At 39.5% G+C, this 19,733-nt stretch overlaps 1 protein-coding gene and 1 non-coding gene across 3 annotated transcripts in view; both read left to right on the top strand.

Annotated features, from left to right (window-relative positions):
- Positions 1-14,235, top strand: part of dlgap5 (discs, large (Drosophila) homolog-associated protein 5) — a 45,427-nt gene extending 31,192 nt beyond the window's left edge. Inside the window, exons 14-18 of one of the 2 annotated variants that reach the window (XM_060849301.1) lie at positions 2,903-3,131; positions 5,696-5,738; positions 6,351-6,612; positions 10,731-10,822; positions 12,602-14,235. In XM_060849301.1, the coding sequence (XP_060705284.1) occupies positions 2,903-3,131; positions 5,696-5,738; positions 6,351-6,612; positions 10,731-10,822; positions 12,602-12,727 (752 nt within the window). In that variant the 3' untranslated portion in view covers positions 12,728-14,235. The remainder of the gene's footprint in view (positions 1-2,902; positions 3,132-5,695; positions 5,739-6,350; positions 6,613-10,730; positions 10,823-12,601) is intronic. The other variant, XM_060849302.1, reaches the window with a different exon arrangement.
- Positions 9,162-9,414, top strand: LOC132831963 (small nucleolar RNA SNORA53). The gene has a single exon (XR_009646891.1). It is a non-coding gene; the product is annotated as a small nucleolar RNA SNORA53 (small nucleolar RNA).
- Positions 14,236-19,733: the final 5,498 nt, after the last annotated feature.

Genomic DNA, 19,733 nt, shown 5'->3' with positions numbered 1-19,733 from the left:
GTGGCACAGCTTCCTAAAACCTGCTCGGTCCCTTCTATCACGTGATCAAATTTGGATAGACCGCACTTGCCTCCTCAAGACTCAGTTGACGCCCTGTCTCTTGGTAAACTCCTTGGATTTTTGATCTTGCACATCTAGCTCTATTCTTCAGCCTTTACACAGCTGACGGAACAAGAACTGTATTTCTAACAACTTCTTGACTTTCAAGCTACTAGTCCATATGGTGCGTTTGTTATAAATTTAGCTATAACAATATCAAATTCATATTTAATTTTATCTAGAGCACCGCCTTGCAGATTTTTGTCCATTGTGTTCCTTTTAAGATTAGTGCAATTACACTGCAGCAGTCACGTTGCAGCCTTAGTATCAATATAGTCAGACCTTAAATCAACATGTTCCTCTTTTGTTTTCAGTTCAGTTGAGAAAATGCCAGAGTTTTGGTTGAGGACTGAGATTTTATTCAGAAGCAAGCATTAGTTTCTCTCCGAGCAATGTTCCATTCTATTTGGAGGAAATCTGTCTCTGCTGCAGCAGCTTTTTTATTCTAGTTTGAGTATCTTGCATGCTAGCAGAGTTTGGGATAGAAATCTTCAGGTTGCTAGAATTGGAAAAAAATTAGACCATTAGACTTGTCTAAAGGTCATCTCGTTGGACTGAGGTTGTAATTTTTTTTTTGAACTGTCGAGACCCTGGAAGGGAGTCAGTTAAGTAGAAATAGAAAGAGGAGTATAATTTCTGATTTGAGTCTCTAACAGTGTTGGGAAACAGGGTGGGACTTTGTTCAATGTTTGTTTGTATTAAGATATTCCTAACTAATATTTATAGATGTGTATTGCTTATTTGTTTTGGTCTTTGCAGTTGGCCATTGAAACGTACATATAATGTTGACTAATTAAACAAAAAAGGGCAACATGCAATCTATCAAACTAGGTTTCATGCTTGGATCTGACTTATCAAGAGTCAGAAGTGTTGAAGAATAAGAAGCCATTCAGCCCATATTAGCATCAACCCTTCAAATGAGTATCATTACATGCTGTCAATCTCCTTCTTTCCCATGCTCTTGAGCACTCTTTCTATTCATATAATCCTTAATGCCCTTTTGAATGCCTCAATTGAACCTACCTCCTCCAAGCTATAGTCAATTAGTACATTTTCATACCCTGACTACTCCAGTGTGAAAAGCCTTTTTCCCCTCAGGTTATATTTCCTCCATTTGTAAATCACTTCAAATCTGCACTCTGGTTCTTTATTCTTTTATAGGCAGTAATAATTTCTTCCTGTCTTCTCTACCCAGACCCCTCATAATTTTGAAAACCTCTTGGATCTTCTCTTAGTCCCAACTACTTCAATTTTTCATCCCTGGTACTACTGTCACAGACCACTTTTGCAATCTCCCAGTGTGTTCACATTCCTTCCTACAATGCAATGTACACAGTATTCCAGTAGTACAGTCAAGTGACATAAAAATATTCACACCTGGCAATTTTTAAAATAAACTCCTTTCTGGGCATGTGGATATTGCTAGCAAAACCGACATTTATTGTTCAGTTAGTTGCCTGGAGAAGGTAGCAACAGGCTAAGTTCCAAAACTGCTGGGGTAGAGATTTAATGCAACTTCTTGACCTGCTAGGTCAACCACATTGATATGCCACTGGAGCTGTATGTAGACCAGATCTGGATGGCAAATTTCTATCCTCTAAGGACATTAGAAAGCTTAACTGAAGCTTGACTGAATTAAAATTCTGACTGTGATGAAATTTAAATTTTATTATTAGTCTAGTTGCTTATTCTGTCACATAACCACTACACTGCAACATGAATAAAAGTATTTAGCTATAACCAAGAATGAATGAAAAACCAATCAGATATATACAATGAAAAGAAAATTTAATATTTGTAAACTGTCAATTTATAATGAGACTAATTCAAGATAAAACAGTTCATTAAAATTTGAGTCAGATTTGTGCACTGCAATCAGAAAGATGCTTCTAATACTTCCCTCCATGTCCTATATAGCTCTGACATGCTTTAAATCTGTTTCAAATAAATTGGCTTATACTGACAACCTCCAATGTATACACATATTTAATAAGATCAAGAATGCCGATCAGATCAATCTTTTAAACTTTGACCTTTCTTGAACCTCGCGTCATGCTGAATGGAACCAGGCTGTTTGCTCCAAACGGTCCATGCCATTCATGATCCTACACTGAACTAGCCTCACCCCCCTGTACTTGGCCCATATGCCTCCAAATATTTCCTACTCATGTAATTATCCAAATGTCTTTTAAATGTTGTAACTATACCTGCATTCACCACTTCCTCTGGTATGCATGCGCCACTTTTTTTTTAGAAACAAAATGTTGTCCCTGTTTTTTTTTTTTAAATCATTCTCCTCTCACCTTAAAAACATGCCTTCTAGTCTTGAAATCCTCCACTCTAGGAAAAAGATGCCTGCCAATCAACTTACCTATACCCCTTGTGATCTTAAACCTCTCTAATGTCACCGCTCAACATGCTACACTCCAGTGAAAAATATCCTAGCCTATCCAGTCTCACCTTCTAGTTCTCTCCTTCCATTCTTGGCAAAATCCTGGTAAATCACTTCTGAACCTTCTCCAGCTTAATATCCAACCAACAACAGGGTGACCAGAATTGGGCGCAAAACTCCAAAAGAAGCCTCCCTAACGTCCTGTGCAACTTCTTCATAATATCCCAACTCCTATATGCATGGGTTTTTCTTTTTTAAAAAAAAATCTACTTGCATGTGCTTTCAGTTCATTTCAAGGAGCAAATTTGCAAAATGTAGGTTTGAATGCATCGAAGGTTGAAGCGATTGCAATTTATTTTCAATTGGTAAATGGGCTGAAAATAATACAAATTTTAATTAATGTTTGTGCAGCACCTCCCAACACTACTACTGTTGAAGATTGGGCATCAAGACAGCAAGCAAAAGAACAGTGCACCCCTGCTAAAAGTGCTTGTGACTCAACTGCACCAACCTCGCCTATCCCTTCTATGTGTGATAGACCAAATCAACAGACTTCAGACAAAAAGGTTTTGGAATGTTTACCAGAGGTTGAATCACCTGTAATGAAGAAAGACGACAACAGTTCCATGGCAGAAGAAAGGTGAATCTTGTTTTCCTACTGCGTTTTATTTGTACTTCAAGCTAAGGCAAATATTTATGCTACTATACATTAGGAATAACTTTGGAATCATTCAGTCTCCAAAAACCATATTAAGCCTTCATGTTCATTTGCCTGTCCTTGTACTTTGTACAAATTTACAGCCAAACACAGACAATGTGTTTCAATTAGATGTTTCTCAATTTTTAAAGAAAATTTAGGAATGCCAGTTTAAACCATATTTAATAAGGAAGCTGTTTTGTGTGGTAATTTTGAATGTTTACCTTGTGGGACTCCATAAAGATGTGTCACAACACTGAAACAGGCCCCTTGGTCCAAACTGGTTCATGACCACTAAATGTCCATCCACACCAACCATGTTTCCCTGCACTTGGCATATCCTTCTAAACCTTTCCTATCCATGTATTTATCCAAACGCTTTTTAAATGTTAATGTACCTGCCTCAACCATTTCCAATGGTAGCTCATTCCATATGCATACCACCCTCTGTGTAAAATCAAAAAAAAATTGCTCCTCTGGTTCCCTTTTTATTCTTTCACCTCTAACCTTAAACTGATGCTCCCTAGTCCTCACTTCCCCAACCCTGAGAAAAAAGACTGAGTGCATTCAGTCTATCCATGCCTCTCATGATCTTATACACTTCTATAAGATTCCTTCCTCCCCCCCCCCCCCCCCCCCCCCCCCCCCCCCCCCCCCCACCTCAGTCTCCTACATTCTAAGGAAGAGTTCTAGCTTGTCTAACCTCTCCTTATAACTCAGATCCTTGAGTCCTGGCAACATTCTTGTAATTTTCTTCTGCACTCTTTCCAGTTTAATAACCTCCTTCCTGTAACAAGGTGACCAAAGCTGAATACAATATTCTGGTTTGGCCTAACCAACATCCTATACAACTGCAACATAACTTCCCAACTTATGCACTGAATGCCCTGACTGAAGGCTCATGTGCCAAAAGCTGCCTTCTCTGCCCTGTCCACCTGTGACTCTACTTTCAGAGAAACGTGCACCTGGACTCAAGTCCCTTTGTTCCACTGCATTCCTTTAGGGCTGTACCATTCCTTGATTTGACTTTGACTTTCCAAAATGCAAGACCTCGCACTTAGCTAAGTTTAAACTTCATTTGCCATTTCTCAACCCACGTCCCCTGCAGATCAAGATCCTGCTGCAATTTATGATAACCTTCCCCTCTGTCCACAGTACCGCCTATTTTAATGTCCTCTGCAAACTTACTAATCATGCCTTGTACATTCTCCTCCAAATTGTTAATATCGATTAACAAACAGCAATGGCCCCAGTACTGACCCCTGAGGCACTCCACCAGTCACAGGCCTCCAGTCTGACAAATTACTATCCATTATTGCTCTCTGTTTTCTACTATCAAGCCACTTGTGTATCCAATTTGTTAGCTCCCTCTGAATTCTGTGATCTCACCTTCCGGAGCAGTCTATCGTGTGGAACCTTATGAAAGGTCTTAGTGAAATACTTTAAGACTACATCTATTGCCCTGCCCTCGTCATCTTTCCTCATCAAGGAGCTCTAACAAATTTGTGAGGCATGGTATCCCACTTTCCTTTTAAATACTTCCAGTTTCTGGCAATAAAAGGCAGACTGGTAACAACTCTGGGTTAGCGTTTTCTTCCTGTAGGCAGTCTCAAAAGTCAACATCTATCCTAATGAATGTAGATAACCAGGGTTGTGCATAGGCTGTTTGTTATCTGTTCAACTCTGGATAACAATGGTCAGTCTGTTCATCTTCTTTTGAACTCCTTTCACAGGAGACACCCTTTTTAATTGAAATACTAGTGCAGATGAAGCTTGCCTTGAACTTAAAAAATATTCTTGACTTTCCTCCTTTTTTAAACGGTTGCTCTGAATTCCCTTTGTATCAAAATGCTACTGAACCCATCTATTGCAGTGTGTGCCTGGAGCTATGTTCTTTTGCGGTTGGGGTTAACAGCTAGTTTACTGTTTTACAATCATGCCCTTTTTTCTGATGCATCAATAAGAATGAATGGATATTTTAGAGGCTACTCCTCCCACCAGCAATTCTGGGAAAGCAACTGTACTACATCCTTATTCTCTCCGGAAGTGACATGGTAATAACTTGGCCTGGTTGTCTGAACAACTTAATTTGTGACCAGAAAATCCTCTATTATACTACTTGGTGGTAGATGCATTTTGTAGCTTGTATATCCAAATGTGCAAGCTACTTTTTAGTTTGTTTCAGCCTTGTAAATTGAACTATTAAGCTATAGGTATCACACTGTTGCAAGTTTATTAATAGATCCCTTAAAAATTGAACGTTTTAATTTTGGGTTGAGATGCTCTCATACCCGTGTAAAACACTTATTTTTAAATGCTTTGAATGGCAGAACAGAAAATTGTATTCACCTGATGGGTCTTAACTTATCTCCTGTGTAGAGAAAGCCCAGCAGTTTAAAGTGTTTGAAAACTAAAAAATGAAATCTGCCTATGGTGTAAACATGCCACCTGTTCAATGCATAACTCCTCCCATTATGTAATTTCTAATGAGCACTTTCTCTCCTTAGCACAGCGCAAGAGACTTGCTGTTTCCAGAAGAGGCAAGAGGAGGTAAGATCAATAACTTTTTGCACATTTTAATCCAGTCTCAAAAATTATCAACTCTACTAATTGAATGAATTTACTGAGGAAATGCATGGTACCATTATTGAAAGTTTGACATTAGAAGAAGGTTGGAAGTAAATTGCTCTTTCCTCTGGTGAGGTATCAAGAGTTGATATGGAAGGTAAATAGTCAGTTTTTTTGCAGAATGGAAAATGTCATGCCAGAGCATGGAATAATTGGCCACTGTTAGCGATTGAACCAAGAAAAAGGATTGCTAATTACGTGAAAAATTAGGGGAAAAAGGGTTGGCCTGAAGGAGGGATGTGGGAACCAGGTTAGAATATGAACATTTTTGTGTGCAGACATTTGGCTGTATGTTCCTCTTTTTAATCTTACTGAGCAAGAATATATTACTTTGCTTGAACCTGTATGGTTTTGCTTGAATGAAATCATTCTCTACCTTCCAAAAAGAGATGGAGGTGAAACTACTTAATGTCACTCTTTTTGCCCATGGTCTGTCCTTGTACTGATTTGGTTTTGTGGCTTTCCAGCCTCTGGGAGAGGATGATGGTTGAGAGCAATTCAGGCATTTTAAGGTATTTCTTTTGTGTTCCCTAGGTGAATACTTCACTAGACTTTGCAAAGTATCTCCAGCCCAGAAGCTCTGTCGCCAACCTGCCAGAGGTGCTACAATCTCCATTCCATGATAATGGATGTGATGCTACATCTGTTTGCAACAAATATTCCCAACACTATAATGGGAAATCAGAGTTTGCGTCATCTCTATTGAGTTGTGATGATGTGGAAATGAAGAGTCCAGTGAGTCAGCAGTCTTCAATTGGTGCTCCAGAAGAGGCGTTTCAACAGACCAGCACTGTGGGTAAGTGAAATTGTTGCATTTTCCTCTCTGGGAAAAATTCCATCTGCTATTTCTCCATCCAACTTTCCAAAGCAACAGAGGTCCCAGCACTGAGTGGACCTCCCTTATCCTAGCTACCCTCTTGCTCCTAATTTACATATAAAATGACTTGGGAATTGGTCTTTATATTAATAAAATCAGTTTCTATTGAACTAATTTGAGTGCCGTATCTAGAAGTTGTGTCCAGTGCACATTTATTATACTGCAGCAGTTCATTGAAGTGAAATTCAGGCTTCAGTTTTCCTGAAAATTGTAATTGTCCTAACCTGTCTATTCCAGAATTTAGCTGTCTGAGCAGTAAACCCATGTAAGCACAAATTTACAACTGTAATTTTATTCTATGCAGCATAGTTTGTCCATGGAAATTCCCTGGATTTTCTTTTAAATTCCTGTACCTTGTGAAGATTATCTTGTTCACCTGATATGTACTTTGTCTTTGGACTAATTTGTGAAAATAAGAACACCAATTTGTCCCTATGATCTGATTTTTAAATTCAAATCTAGTTAGAATGAAATATTTTACAGAATATCTAATTGAGGTTAACATTTCAACATTTATTTGAAATTCTGATACAACAAATGATGTTTCACTCCACTGCATTAGTGGTGGTCACTGAATATTTTAGTTAAATACACCACTCTCAACCCATGGATTGTAACTTTAAAAATTGTTCAGATGTATAGAATCAGGTAATCAGTGTAACAAAGCTAGTGGGAATAGTGCACTGGCAATCAAGCCCCACTAACCCACAAACCTAAAATGTGACCAACTTGATCCCCAGGATGTATATTGGCTGACCACTATCTAAGATAATAGAAATTTGCAACAGATTTCATCAATGAACAAGGAACAAAATCTGTGATCAAAAATGCTTATCCTCTAATGTGGCAAAAACAGGGTACACAAACTTAGCTATGCCCTATTTTAAATCCTAATCCATTCATTCACACATGGGTAGGGGGAGGGGGGGGGGGGGGGGTCCAAGGTGGTTCCAGCAAAACAACACCATAGAGTTCCATCTTTTATAAACCAAAGGAACTCTCTCTGAAACAAAACAGTCCAGTTTATATTTTCAGATATCTGCAGTCCATAGTAAAACCAGAACCAAAAATATTAACTACTATTAAAGCTGCTTTCAACTATTATGCTGACCAAGCTTGCTAAAATACATGTTTGGGTGCATTGCCTTCAAGGATGCTGAGAGATATAAGAACAGAAATTTCACAGGTATTGACATTAATTTTCCAGTAGAAAGTGATACCAGAGGACTGGACAATTGCGAATGTTGCACCTGTGTTCAAAAAAGATATAGATGTAAGTCCAGCAACTAGTGGCCAATCAGTTTAATTCTGATATGGGAAGCTTCCAGAAAGTCATTTTAAGTCAAAATTAAATTGTCACTAGCGTACATAGGTTAAAGAAAACCAGGTGATTTGTTGAGGGCAAATTGTTTAACTTTGGAGTTTTTTGAAGTTTCAACAGAGCTGATGAGGTTAATGTGGTATATCTGAACTTCAAAAAGGCATTTAATAATGTTGTGTAACAAAATGGTGATCAATGTCAGATCTTGTGGAATAAAAGCAGTTGCGGCAGATGCAAAATTGGCAGAGCGCCAGTCAACAGTAATGGTTAATAATTTTTTTAAATGAGACATTTATCGCAGAGTTTCCCAGGGAGCCCTTGCTTTTTGTGATATGTTAATGCCTTAGACTTTACAGGAAAGTCTGAGGATGATATGAAACTCAGAAGCATTGTGAACCCAAAACATAGTGTTGAACTTCAGAGGAACATTAGGTAAGTTGGTGAAATGGATGAACATCAGCAAATAACACTCCCTGCAAATTAATTCATTTCAGTGGGAAGAACGTGGAGAGATGGTGCAGGAACAGAGGAACCTAGACATGCAGGGAAACACAGATTTAAGAACAAAATCCTATACAGGGGTGTAATTTTAAAGATTTGAAGTACAAACATTCCCTATACTTACAAATGGATACTTTATAATTGTCCTCTGCTGTATTCTAACTTGCAAATAGATATATGCAACCAAGGAACTAACTGTATATGTCTCTTGAATGTGCCTTGTCACCTTCAAAAGAGTAGTTAATGAAATACGGTATTGTATTATTAGCATATAAGGGCCATGAAATTGTTGAACTTGTAGAACGCACTAGTTCAGCCTCTAGTAGGTGATTGAGCCAGTTCAGGGCACTATTTGTTTATGGGAATTTGGGAAGTCTGGTGTTTGACTTCATCCCTAATTTGCACTTAAAGGTAGTCATGAACCACCTTGAGCTGCTGAAATCCATTTGATGAAAATGCACCAGGGAATTCTGGGTTTTGACAGTGAAGGAATAATGATTCAGCATCCAAGTCGAGATGGTGTGTGACTTGAAGGGAACTTACAGGTGGTGCTCACATGCATTTGCTTCACCTGTCTTCTAGGTATTAGAACTCTTACATTTAGAAGGTGCTGTTCAAGGCTTGGCACAGTTTGTTTTTAAAAACAAACATGCTCCTTAGATCCATCCCTTACGGGATGCATCTGTCCTACTTTACGGGAAGATCCCTCTACTGTGGTGTTGGATTTTCTGGTGAGTTGGTGGGTTGCATTCATCAACTTTGGTTGTACTGTTGTAGGTGCTTGAGTCATTGGCATGTAAGAATAATATACCTGCATAGTAGTTTCTCTGTTCTGATGTGAATGACCTGTTATTCCAGGTGGTTTTCTGCCATCATGGCCTTGCTGCTGGATGGGCATGTTTGTTAAAATCATTTGAAGCATGTAGTGTTGAGTGGCAGAAGAAACTCAAGACCTGAATGATCATCTGCCCTGAACCATACTTCACTGAAGGATGTTAGTAAATTAGATGGTTAATGACAGTCAAGACTGCCATGTGGTCACCGTTAGATACATTTTTACTGAATTGAAATTGCATCATCTGCCATGATGAGATTCAAACCCATGTCTCCAGAATACTAACCTGGGGTTCTGGATTACTAGTCCAGTGACGTTACCACCATACTATCCTTTCCCCACATGATATATAAGGTACTGGACAGGGTCCTGATCAAGCAACTCCTTGCTGTGGATGATGAACTTCATGCTGAAACTGCACTCATTGCCCAAGCGGAGAATTCTGTCACATTGCTGACTTGTGCAGAGTTTTCAGTTGGTCACTTATTCCTGGGGCCATAGTATTAATATCACTAGGTTAGTTAAGTTTCTAGTCAGTGGTGACCTTCCAAACAGTTCCTGACAATTCATTTCAGCAATGGTAATGGCAAAAAACGATAGTTAGATTTTCTCATTGGAGGCTATCATTGTCTGGTATTGTTATTTATCATCGGTGGTGGCACTTACTGATTCATATCGGGATTTGTGAATGAGATTAAATGCAATCATCAAGTATCCTTGATTGTGACTTTTGATGAAAGGTTATTGAAGCAATTTAAAGATAATTGGATTTCGACAATACCCTGAAAAATTTCTATAGTGACTATTAAAACTATCTTTTAATTCACTTGAGTATGTTTTAAAATATATACACTTTCAGTTTTTCGAATGCTATTTAGATCCTAATGCAACATTGCAGTGATTTCTCTGTTGAAAGAAGCATGAACATTTTTCTGCACTGGCTGATGTCTGAACTCTGACCTCTCAATATCTAAGTTAATTAACCTGCTGTCCTTTCGTTAACTTGTCAATTCTACCTTGACAGCTTTAATTTTTCTCTTCAGCATCAGACACTGACATGTTCTGATTGTCATAGGTGATTGTTAACCAAGTATTTTGTGGTATAAGGAGGGGGAAGGGTGGTCACTGATCAACATGGATAGATTTTAATGTTTAAGCTTTACGTTGCAAAGGGCTTTATGACACACTTTGTCACAAGCAGGCAAGCAAAAACCTATTGCTCCAAGTGATGACACAATAAATACCATTAATCTAATAGATGTAGTGCTATTACTGTCAGGAGCACATTTTATCTGTACCCACTAGGAGGCAGGACTTGCAAAGTACTTATCTTTGTTTTATATTTCTCCTGATTTTTATTTACTTTGTCCTGTTCCTTAGATGTGACTCCCACTTCAATTTCAGCCACGCAAACTCCATCCTTTAGCTCAGTTAATGATTTGTTGGTTGCAGGAGCTGTTCTCCGTAATGTGGTAAGATAATGTTTGCAGTGATTAAACTGATTTTTACTTTCACATCTCTGCAAGTCAGTTGTAATAAGTTATCAAATACAGGTCAGTGGCCTGGATTATTGCTATTTTCCATCCTTCTAAAACTCTTCCCTCCTTTTGAACTACATCTTGCCATAAAATGATGTTAGTGCACAGATAATTTTCACTTGTTTTCAGTTGTCATAACTTACAAAATGATACATAATTCTCTCCAATATTCCATAATTGATCGTTCAATTTTCAGAACAACTATTGATTTGCAGCCATGGATAGTAGTCTTTTACTCACTACATCTCTGCAACATTCAGCATTACGTCTGACTCCATTGTCTTTCCTCTTTTTGGCTTATTTCTATTAAAAGGTCAGTTTGAAGTCTAGACTTATATTCCCTTGGAAATGAAATACCTCCTCTGGTAGAGTAATCCAGATAAAATATCATCGATTTTATTGACGTTGGGTATTGAACCAAGGTGGATAAATGGAGTTGGAAGGTACAGATCAGCCATGATCTAATTGATTGGCAGAAGAAACTCCAGGCCTGAGTGGTCATCTACCCTGTACCCCACTGTCAATGTTCCTCCCACCATTAGTTGTCATCCTATTTCTGGCATGTATGGAGTGCCCTGGGCACCATTTGCGTGATTACTGTTTTTAAACCTGAGCCTGAGAATTCTTACCATTTTGTATCCGAATGGGTTTCTCCCAAGTGCATTTTGAAATGGAGATGGTTATATTTCACCTCTTTATATGGCAAGATTTCGCTATATGTTGAGGTTCTGTTCACCAAGCTGGGAGTTTTTTTTTTGCAAACGTTTCGTCTCCTTTCGAGGTGACATCTTCGGTGCTTGGGAGTAACGATTTTTGGCGCGCAATTTCTTCTCTGTATTTGTGGGTCTGTTGTGAGCATCTGTAATCATTACCTGTCTGTTGTGAGCATCTGTAATCATTACCTCCCAAGCACTGAAGATGTTACCTAGAAAGGGGATGAAACGTTTGCAACAAAAACTCAGCTCGGCGAACAGAACCACAACAACGAGCACCCGAGCTACAAATCTTCTCTCAAACATTTCACTATATTTTTAGATTAGACTTACTTTAGATTAGACTTACAGTGTGGAAACAGGCCCTTCGGCCCAACAAGTCCACACCAACCCGCCGAAGCGAAACCCACCCATACCCCTACATTACCCCTTACCTAACACTACGGGCAATTTAGCATGGCCAATTCACCTGACCCGCACATCTTTGGACTGTGGGAGGAAACCGGAGCACCCGGAGGAAACCCACGCAGACACGGGGAGAACGTGCAAACTCCACACAGTCAGTCGCCTGAGTCGGGAATTGAACCCGGGTCTTCAGGCGCTGTGAGGCAGCAGTGCTAACCACTGTGCCACCGTGCCGCCCTCTACCACTGTGCCACCGTGCCGCCCTCAGAAATAGGATGACAACTAATGGTGGGAGGAGCATTGACAGTGGGGTACAGGGTAGATGACCACTCAGGCCTGGAGTTTCTTCTGCCAATCAATTAGATCATGGCTGATCTGTACCTTCAGAATATATTCAGAGTTTGATTTTTCTGAGGGCTGCTTTTGTGCTCTTTATGTATTATTCCCACAATTTTGATTTCCATGCAAGTCTCATTTGCTCTTAAAACTTTCAGGTCACTAACTTCCTTTAGTCATCCAACTTTAAACTTGTTTTTAAACTTGTTCAGCAAATGTAAGTTGATCAAAGTTTAACCACTCTTGTGTTCTTTTTAAGCAATCTGCAGGAAATTGCATGAGCCCCTTTGATACAATGGTTGGGGCAGGAGACAGACATAGGCTTCCACTTCAAATACCTCTTCAGGATTTGATATCTTTCAGTCCCAGTGGAACACCTCAATGAAGAAAAACAGATGAGCAGTCCATTGAAACTACTGGCTTACCTTTCACTGTGTAGACCATGAAGGACGTGTAGCAGGACACTTCATAGCTAAGAATAATACTTGTGGATTCTAGCTGATTGGAGGCTGTCTTCTCTTCAATGAAGAAAAGCACTGAATGCCAAAGATCAAAGCCATATTTGATGTATAATTATTTCATTGACCATGAAGTTTCAAATTATTCGTTTTGGGGGCCACAATTCAACTGAGTTTTGGTGGATAGTGGTCTATTATTTGTGTTCTTATAAAGTCATTTTTGGAAATGTATATTACTGTTGGAAGGCAACATTGTCACTGCTCTGCAGGGACATTGATGCACTGACTTGATTTTCCAATTATAAATATTTTTGATGCTAGTCTGTCTCTTTATATGGATTGAATTATTCTAAACTAAATGTGAAGGAAGTAGAAGAAAGGCTATATTGTGCAAAATGGAGCAGTAGGTTTATGTCCACCCCCCATCTGACATAATTCCAAGTTCCCAATTATGTTGTTGAACTGTCAGTAGGCTGTTCTACTTGGAGGGGAGAAAATGTTTAGGGCAGTATGAGGACTACTTTGTTTCTTTCCCTTGCCACCACCAACCCACTGTCTCATCTCATGCTCAACAGTGAATGGAAAGGCCAGCAGGTTACCCATCCTTACCTATACTGAACGAATAATTTAAGAAAAATTGATACTTTCATGAAAGTTTGAATTGCTAAAATTTGTACCATGTTAGGAGCTGGAAGAAAGGAAGAATTTAATGTGAAATACTGCCTTCCTTTGAAGGATGATACCTGGACCATTACAGACACTTGACAGATAAATTTCATTGGAGCTTTTGAGCAAACTCCATTTCAGGAAAAGTTCATTTCAAGCAAGTGCATGGTGTAGACATTGGAAGAATTTTAACTATTGAAATGCAGTCTTCAGGTTTTATCTTGTTTAAATTATTTGACAGATCTATCATTATGACAACTGTCTAACAGATATGACAGTTGCAATACTGTTTCTTTTGTGACCATCTATATTGTAATTCATGATATTTTCAAAATCAAAATATGACTTCTGGATACCCACAATGTAACAAATAATGGTCTTTGTATGAAATATGCCAGGTTAATGCTGAAAATAGTGTAACCCTACAGACTCGGCTACGGAGTTGAAATCCTGTACTGCTGTTGGAATCCTATTTCGGTCCCTTGTCCATGACTTCAAACTCAGGTTCTTTAAGCAAATGGAATCAGCCAAACTTTGACCTTATGCTGGAAGGTTTACCCAGAAATTTTCTAGTGTGGCTCCCACTCTGTCCATTTCCAAAACTTAATTGAAATTGCCCATTGGTTCAACTACAAGCTTCTCTTGTTTTAAAACTGCCATATCTTGCTAACTTTGATCATCTGCTCAACTTGCTAATTCCAGCAGTGTCAGATACAGTGAGTTTTTGTACTATTTCTGTATAAAATATAAAGTGATGAAAATTATGTAATTGCCAATTTCTTCATATTGCATTAAAGTCAAATTTCTTGTCTCTTCATTTTTGTAGGTTTGTTAATCTAAAATCAAACCAACTCTGGTTTGAAAATTAATTGACCTATCCCTTTTACCCCTCCTCCTATCCACCTATTATACTCTCAACTACCATCTCCCCAGCCTCACCGCCTCTCATTTATCTCTCCACCCCTTGGGCTTCCAGCCTCATTCCTGGTGAAGGGCTCCTGCCCAAAATATCGATTTTCCTGTTCCTCAGATGCTGCCTGACCTGCTGTGCTTTTCCAGCACCCCTCTAATCTTGACTCTAATCTCCAACATCTGCAGTCCTCACTTTCACCAGGATTTAGAGGAATATTGACTAAATGTTGGCAAATGGGACTAGATTAATTTAGAATATCTGGTCAGCGTGGTAGAATTGGACAGAAGGGTCTGTTTCCATGCTGTACGTCTCTATGACTTTGGACTTGGGTGGAGAAGAACTTTGGATCTTGAAGTAAGACATCCCAACTGGCTCTTCCTCATGGTCCCAGTAACAATGTCTGTCGCACTTGTCTGTAACTTGTGCCACTTGTGATAAATTACATCTTGCTTAAGAAAAGGGTCATTTTCTCATTGGATTACCAAGTAGTTTTTCCTCTAACACTAGTGTAGAAAGACGTTTAGGCAGGTATGTGAAAGGGAGTGGTTTAGAGGGGTATGGGCTAAAGGCAGGCAAGTGCGACTGGTTCGGTTTGGGAATCTTGGTCAGCATGGACAAGTTGGACCAAAGAGTTTGCCATGTATTTTCAAATTTGTAATGTTTGCTTCAATAGCTATGTGGTCCTTGGTGTTTTTCTTCTCACAGACTTGGGTTGAGGCATTTACCATTGACTCCTGACAAAACATACCTTGCTACGCATTTTGTTGTTGTGGAGTTGAAGGTGTACTGTACCTTTAACAATGTTGTCTAGAATTTACAGTGCAGAAATTAGACATTTCAGCTCAATTGGCATAAACTGATGTTTATCATCTACATGATCAGTGGATAGTTGCGAATCTACTCCATAGAAACATGGGTATTCCATCATTTGAATGCATATAAGGCTGAGATAGATGCAGAATTTACGAATCTCTGATTTGAAGAGTGGGCCATAAGCTGGCATTGAAGCTGACTGATATTTTGTTAAATAGTGGAGTACATTATCCATTTGTTCTGTTTTCCTTATATCCTCTTGAACCCCCATCCCTGCCCCCCCACCTTCATAATTTTGTGAATTTATTCAATTAACATTCCACCTCCTTGAGGAGGCCTAGTCTGTTCAGTAGTTGCACTTCTGTTGTCAGGTTTTCCTTAGACTAGGGTCCAAGCTAAAAGTTTGTGTTCCCTATCTGTTTACGTTTTTCAGAAAAAAACTTGATTTGTTCCATTGTGCAAATCTTTAGTTATATCCCCCTCTTGCAGACCACTTAAAATTTTGAGTACATCATACAAATTCTGTATTATCTTACAATGTTTTCCCCCTTTATTAGTAATTTACTTCTTGCCATTGCTTCTGTTGTATGAACCACGTTTTTCCCAAGCAGCTTTGCAACTGTGTAGACACACCCACATGCAGAAAAAGAGATGCTCCCAAATCTAGAGCTGAAGGGTTGATTTATTGCATGTATCTTGAATACAGTAAAGAGTGTTTTATTGCCACAATCCAGTGTCATTTTGAGTTACAACAAGAATTAAGTTACTTGAGTTCATCTGTTCAAATTGGAGTCTCAAACACTATTAGGGCTTCTGCAAGTTGCACCTGGCCTCAGGCAGTTTTCGATGACACCCCAGGTATCACTGCCAAGTGGCCACGCTCTGGGCCTACTCCCACCACCTTCAGAAGTCTTGGTCCATGCCGCTGACACTGCAGCTGCTGCCAACACCACTACTCACTTGCAAGATGAAGAAAACAAAAAGGCAAAAAGTACGTATAGAAAACAATGGCTGTGAGCCCAAACACTACCTGCTGTGCTGGTGCCATCTCGTCCAATCAGTTCCATGGTTTTCTCGGCTGGAAGGCTTATGGCTATCCTAGAAACTTAATATAGGTACACAACTGTTAATCCAACATCTGAAAAGCTCTGAAATCCGAAAGTTTTTCGTGGGGTGTCATTTTAGTGTACAAACAGGTGACCCAACTCCGCACCCACTCAAACCATGTCACTCAGATGTGACATGGCAGCGTGGCCCAGCATTAGCAGGCATCAATTGTGTCTCAGTGCTCTTGCTATTCACAAATGCGCCTGCAGTTAGGTTTTTTTATTTCACTGTGAAAATGTCATTTATTCTGAAATCCAGAAAACAACTAGCCCAAAGAATTTCAGGTAAAGGATTGTGTACAAGAGTAAAATGCAAAAGTAAGTTATGAAGTGGTGAGAATTTTGGAAGGTAAGGTCAAGGAAAACAAAGATATATTTTCAATATCTTTAAGAACAAGAGGACAAGGAAAGGGTATGGCCTATCAGCTGCACAAGTTACATATTCAATATAATAAGCATAATACAAGAGGTATCCCACCCCCACCTTCCTCTAGCTTATCTCTCCACGCTTCAGGCTCACTGCCTTTATTCCTGATGAAGGGCTTTTGTCCAAAATGTCAATTTTGCTGCTCCTTGGATGCTGCCTGAACTGCTGTGCTCTTCCAGCACCGCTAATCCAGAATCTGGTTTCCAGCATCTGCAGTCATTGTTTCTACCTACCTAATACAAGAGGTAGTGCTAGCAAAAGTGATAGGCTTGAAACTAGAAGGATTGTATCTCAGACTGTTAAAGCAAACCCCAAAGGAAATGACCTGCTCGGAGAATAATTTTTCACTCTTTGCCAGATACAGGTGATGCACCAGAAAACTGGAGGTGTGCAAGCATTGTGTCTTTGATTTAAGAATGGTGATAGAGAGACGAGTCAGTCTGACGTCAGTGGTTGGCAAAGTTATTAGAATCAACTCTGAGATACAGGGCACCCGACTTGAAAGTTATGGATTAGTTGTGGGTATTCTACATTTTTAATGAGTGAAAATGAAGTACTGTGAATACTGGAGAAACTGGCACCACTCAGACATCTGTCTGTGTGGGGTTTGCACGTTCTTCCCGTGTCTGCATGGGCTTCCTCTGGGTGCCCTGGTTTACTTCCACATTTCAAAGATGTGCAGGTTAGGTGATTTGACCAGGCTAAATTACCTCCATTCCTGATGAAGGGCTTTTGCCTGAAACGTCGATTTTTCCTGTTCCTCTGATGTTGCCTGACCTGCTGTGCTTTTCCAGCACCGCACTAATCTAAACCATGCTAAATTGCCCCATAGTGTTCAGGGATGTATAGGCTACGTGCATTAGTTAGGGCAATGGGTCTGGTTGGGATACTGCTTGGAGGGTTGGCCAAATGATTGTATCCTCTCTGTAGGGATTCTATGAATTCTATAAGAACAAAACAGTTAACATTTTGAATTAAATGTGACATTTCAATGTTGAGTCCTACAGACTGTCCTTTTCATTAACATGTGCAAGTGAAAAATGAGATGCTGTTCTTCCAACTTGTGTTGAGCTTCACTGGAATATTGCATCAAGTCTAGGCTGGAAACATGAGCAAGGTAGGCTCATGTTTACAGCACCGAGGTCTTCCAGAGTTCCACAGTAAGCATTCTCTTTCCTAAGGTAAAGGATAAAACATTTAAGTTCTTCAATTTCAGACCATGAACACTATTGTTTGATCTCTTCACTGTCATGCATTGTTTGCTCTCAACTAAACTGGTCTGTTTCTCATAGGCATCTATTCTTAAGCCATATCCGTTCTCTCCTACTGTCTGTAGTCCTATTGCTTTTTGCTCTGGGAGCCCATACCTTCTGTTCCACTTAGTCAACAGAATAAGTGTGTTTCAGTTCTGAAAAACAGGAGTTTTGGACTCCAAACATTTAGATCTGTCCCTCTCCACAGATGCTGCTAGGTGTACTTCAAATATCCAGCAACTATTTTGGATCTGCAATATTCTGTTTTTAAATTTAAATTGACAGTCATTCCTCTATGCAGGAGGGTTCCCTTTGTGAATCCCCTGCAAATAATGAAATTTGAGAGTGGAGCACATCTGAAAATAGGTATATGATTTTTAACCTGAGTTTGCCAGCAGCTGTTGAGTTTTCATGGTACTGTTGATGCAGATAGATGAATTTGAGAGTCGTGAACTCACTGATAGAGGATTTATTGTAGTTATGAACTGATTGAGGATTTCTAAAGATATATAAAATGCTACACACATGCAGGTCCTTTTTAAGGATGCAAAATAAGTGATTAGCTGGTAACCCAAAGACCCAGGCTAATGCTCTGGGAACTTGAGCTTAAATATTACCACTGCAGCTAATGGGATTTGACTTTGATCAATAAATCTGAAATATAAAACTAGTCTCTGTAAAACTGATGACAGCTAGTATCCATTTTTGTAAAAACCCATCTGGTTTTCTGAGGGGAGAAAGACTCGAGCATTGCCTAACTTGGCCTTTGATTGAAGCCAGGCCCATAGCAACTTAGTTAATTCACAATTCTTTGTAACTTAAATGGTTGAGTGCGACATTCCTCTCAAAGACAATTGAAGATGGGCAAATCCCAGCTATCCCAGTGAAACTCAAACCCTATGAAAGAAAAGAATACAAAATGAAAATGTCATTAAAATCTTATGCTGAAACCTATTCTGTACAACGTTGGTAACATAAGCTTATCCCAGTATTTGCTTGCAAGTTCATTTTATTAGGCTTGGATATTGAAAATAACAGTATATCTGTACATAGGTTAAAATGTGGGAGTCAACATTTCGCAGGCATCATATGTGCATTGAGAGGCCAACACTGGTGGAAAGATTTATTTTGTCCAAGCTGAATGTCTTTTCTTTTCCTCATTCATGCCAGCCCACGCTCAAACATGTGGAGTGATTAGAGTACAATTCCTTCCCACTATAATAACTGCCTGTTCACTTGATTTGAGTTATTGTAATGCGTACCTAGGTCCAATGAAAAACTTTGAGCAGCGTAGGCAGATCCTAGCCAGCAAGGCTATACAGATCATAGGGTGGGAAATAAAACTCAGACAGAGGCATTTAGGTTACATCGCATAGAGTGTGTACAAGGCAAGGTCAACATTAGCAAGATCAGCGTTATTTGGAGTTGGAGTGTCTATTCATCAGTCTAATAACAGCAGGGAAGAGGATGTTATTGAACCTGTAGGTGCGTGTTCAAGCTTCTTTATGTTCTGCCTGGCAGGAGACTGGGCTGGAGATCATTAGCGCATGTGTGAAGATTCTTTGACAGTGGCTGTAAGCCATGTCAATGGAATTCATGGAGTTGGCTTCCATGATGCCCTAGGCTGTGCACACCACCTTCTGTAGTTTCTTACTGTCCAGGTGCATAATGGTCTGGTACTGCAACTGCTCTGCCCAGGACAGTATGCTCTGTGTGGTGCATCTGTAAAGGTTGATGAAGGACCTTCTGGACACG

The sequence above is a fragment of the Hemiscyllium ocellatum genome, chromosome 33 (genome assembly GCF_020745735.1).
Source record: "Hemiscyllium ocellatum isolate sHemOce1 chromosome 33, sHemOce1.pat.X.cur, whole genome shotgun sequence".
NCBI classification, from domain to species: Eukaryota; Metazoa; Chordata; class Chondrichthyes; order Orectolobiformes; family Hemiscylliidae; genus Hemiscyllium; species Hemiscyllium ocellatum.
The sequence above is the reverse complement of the archived record's forward strand: the minus strand, read 5'-3'. Positions and strand labels throughout refer to the sequence as shown.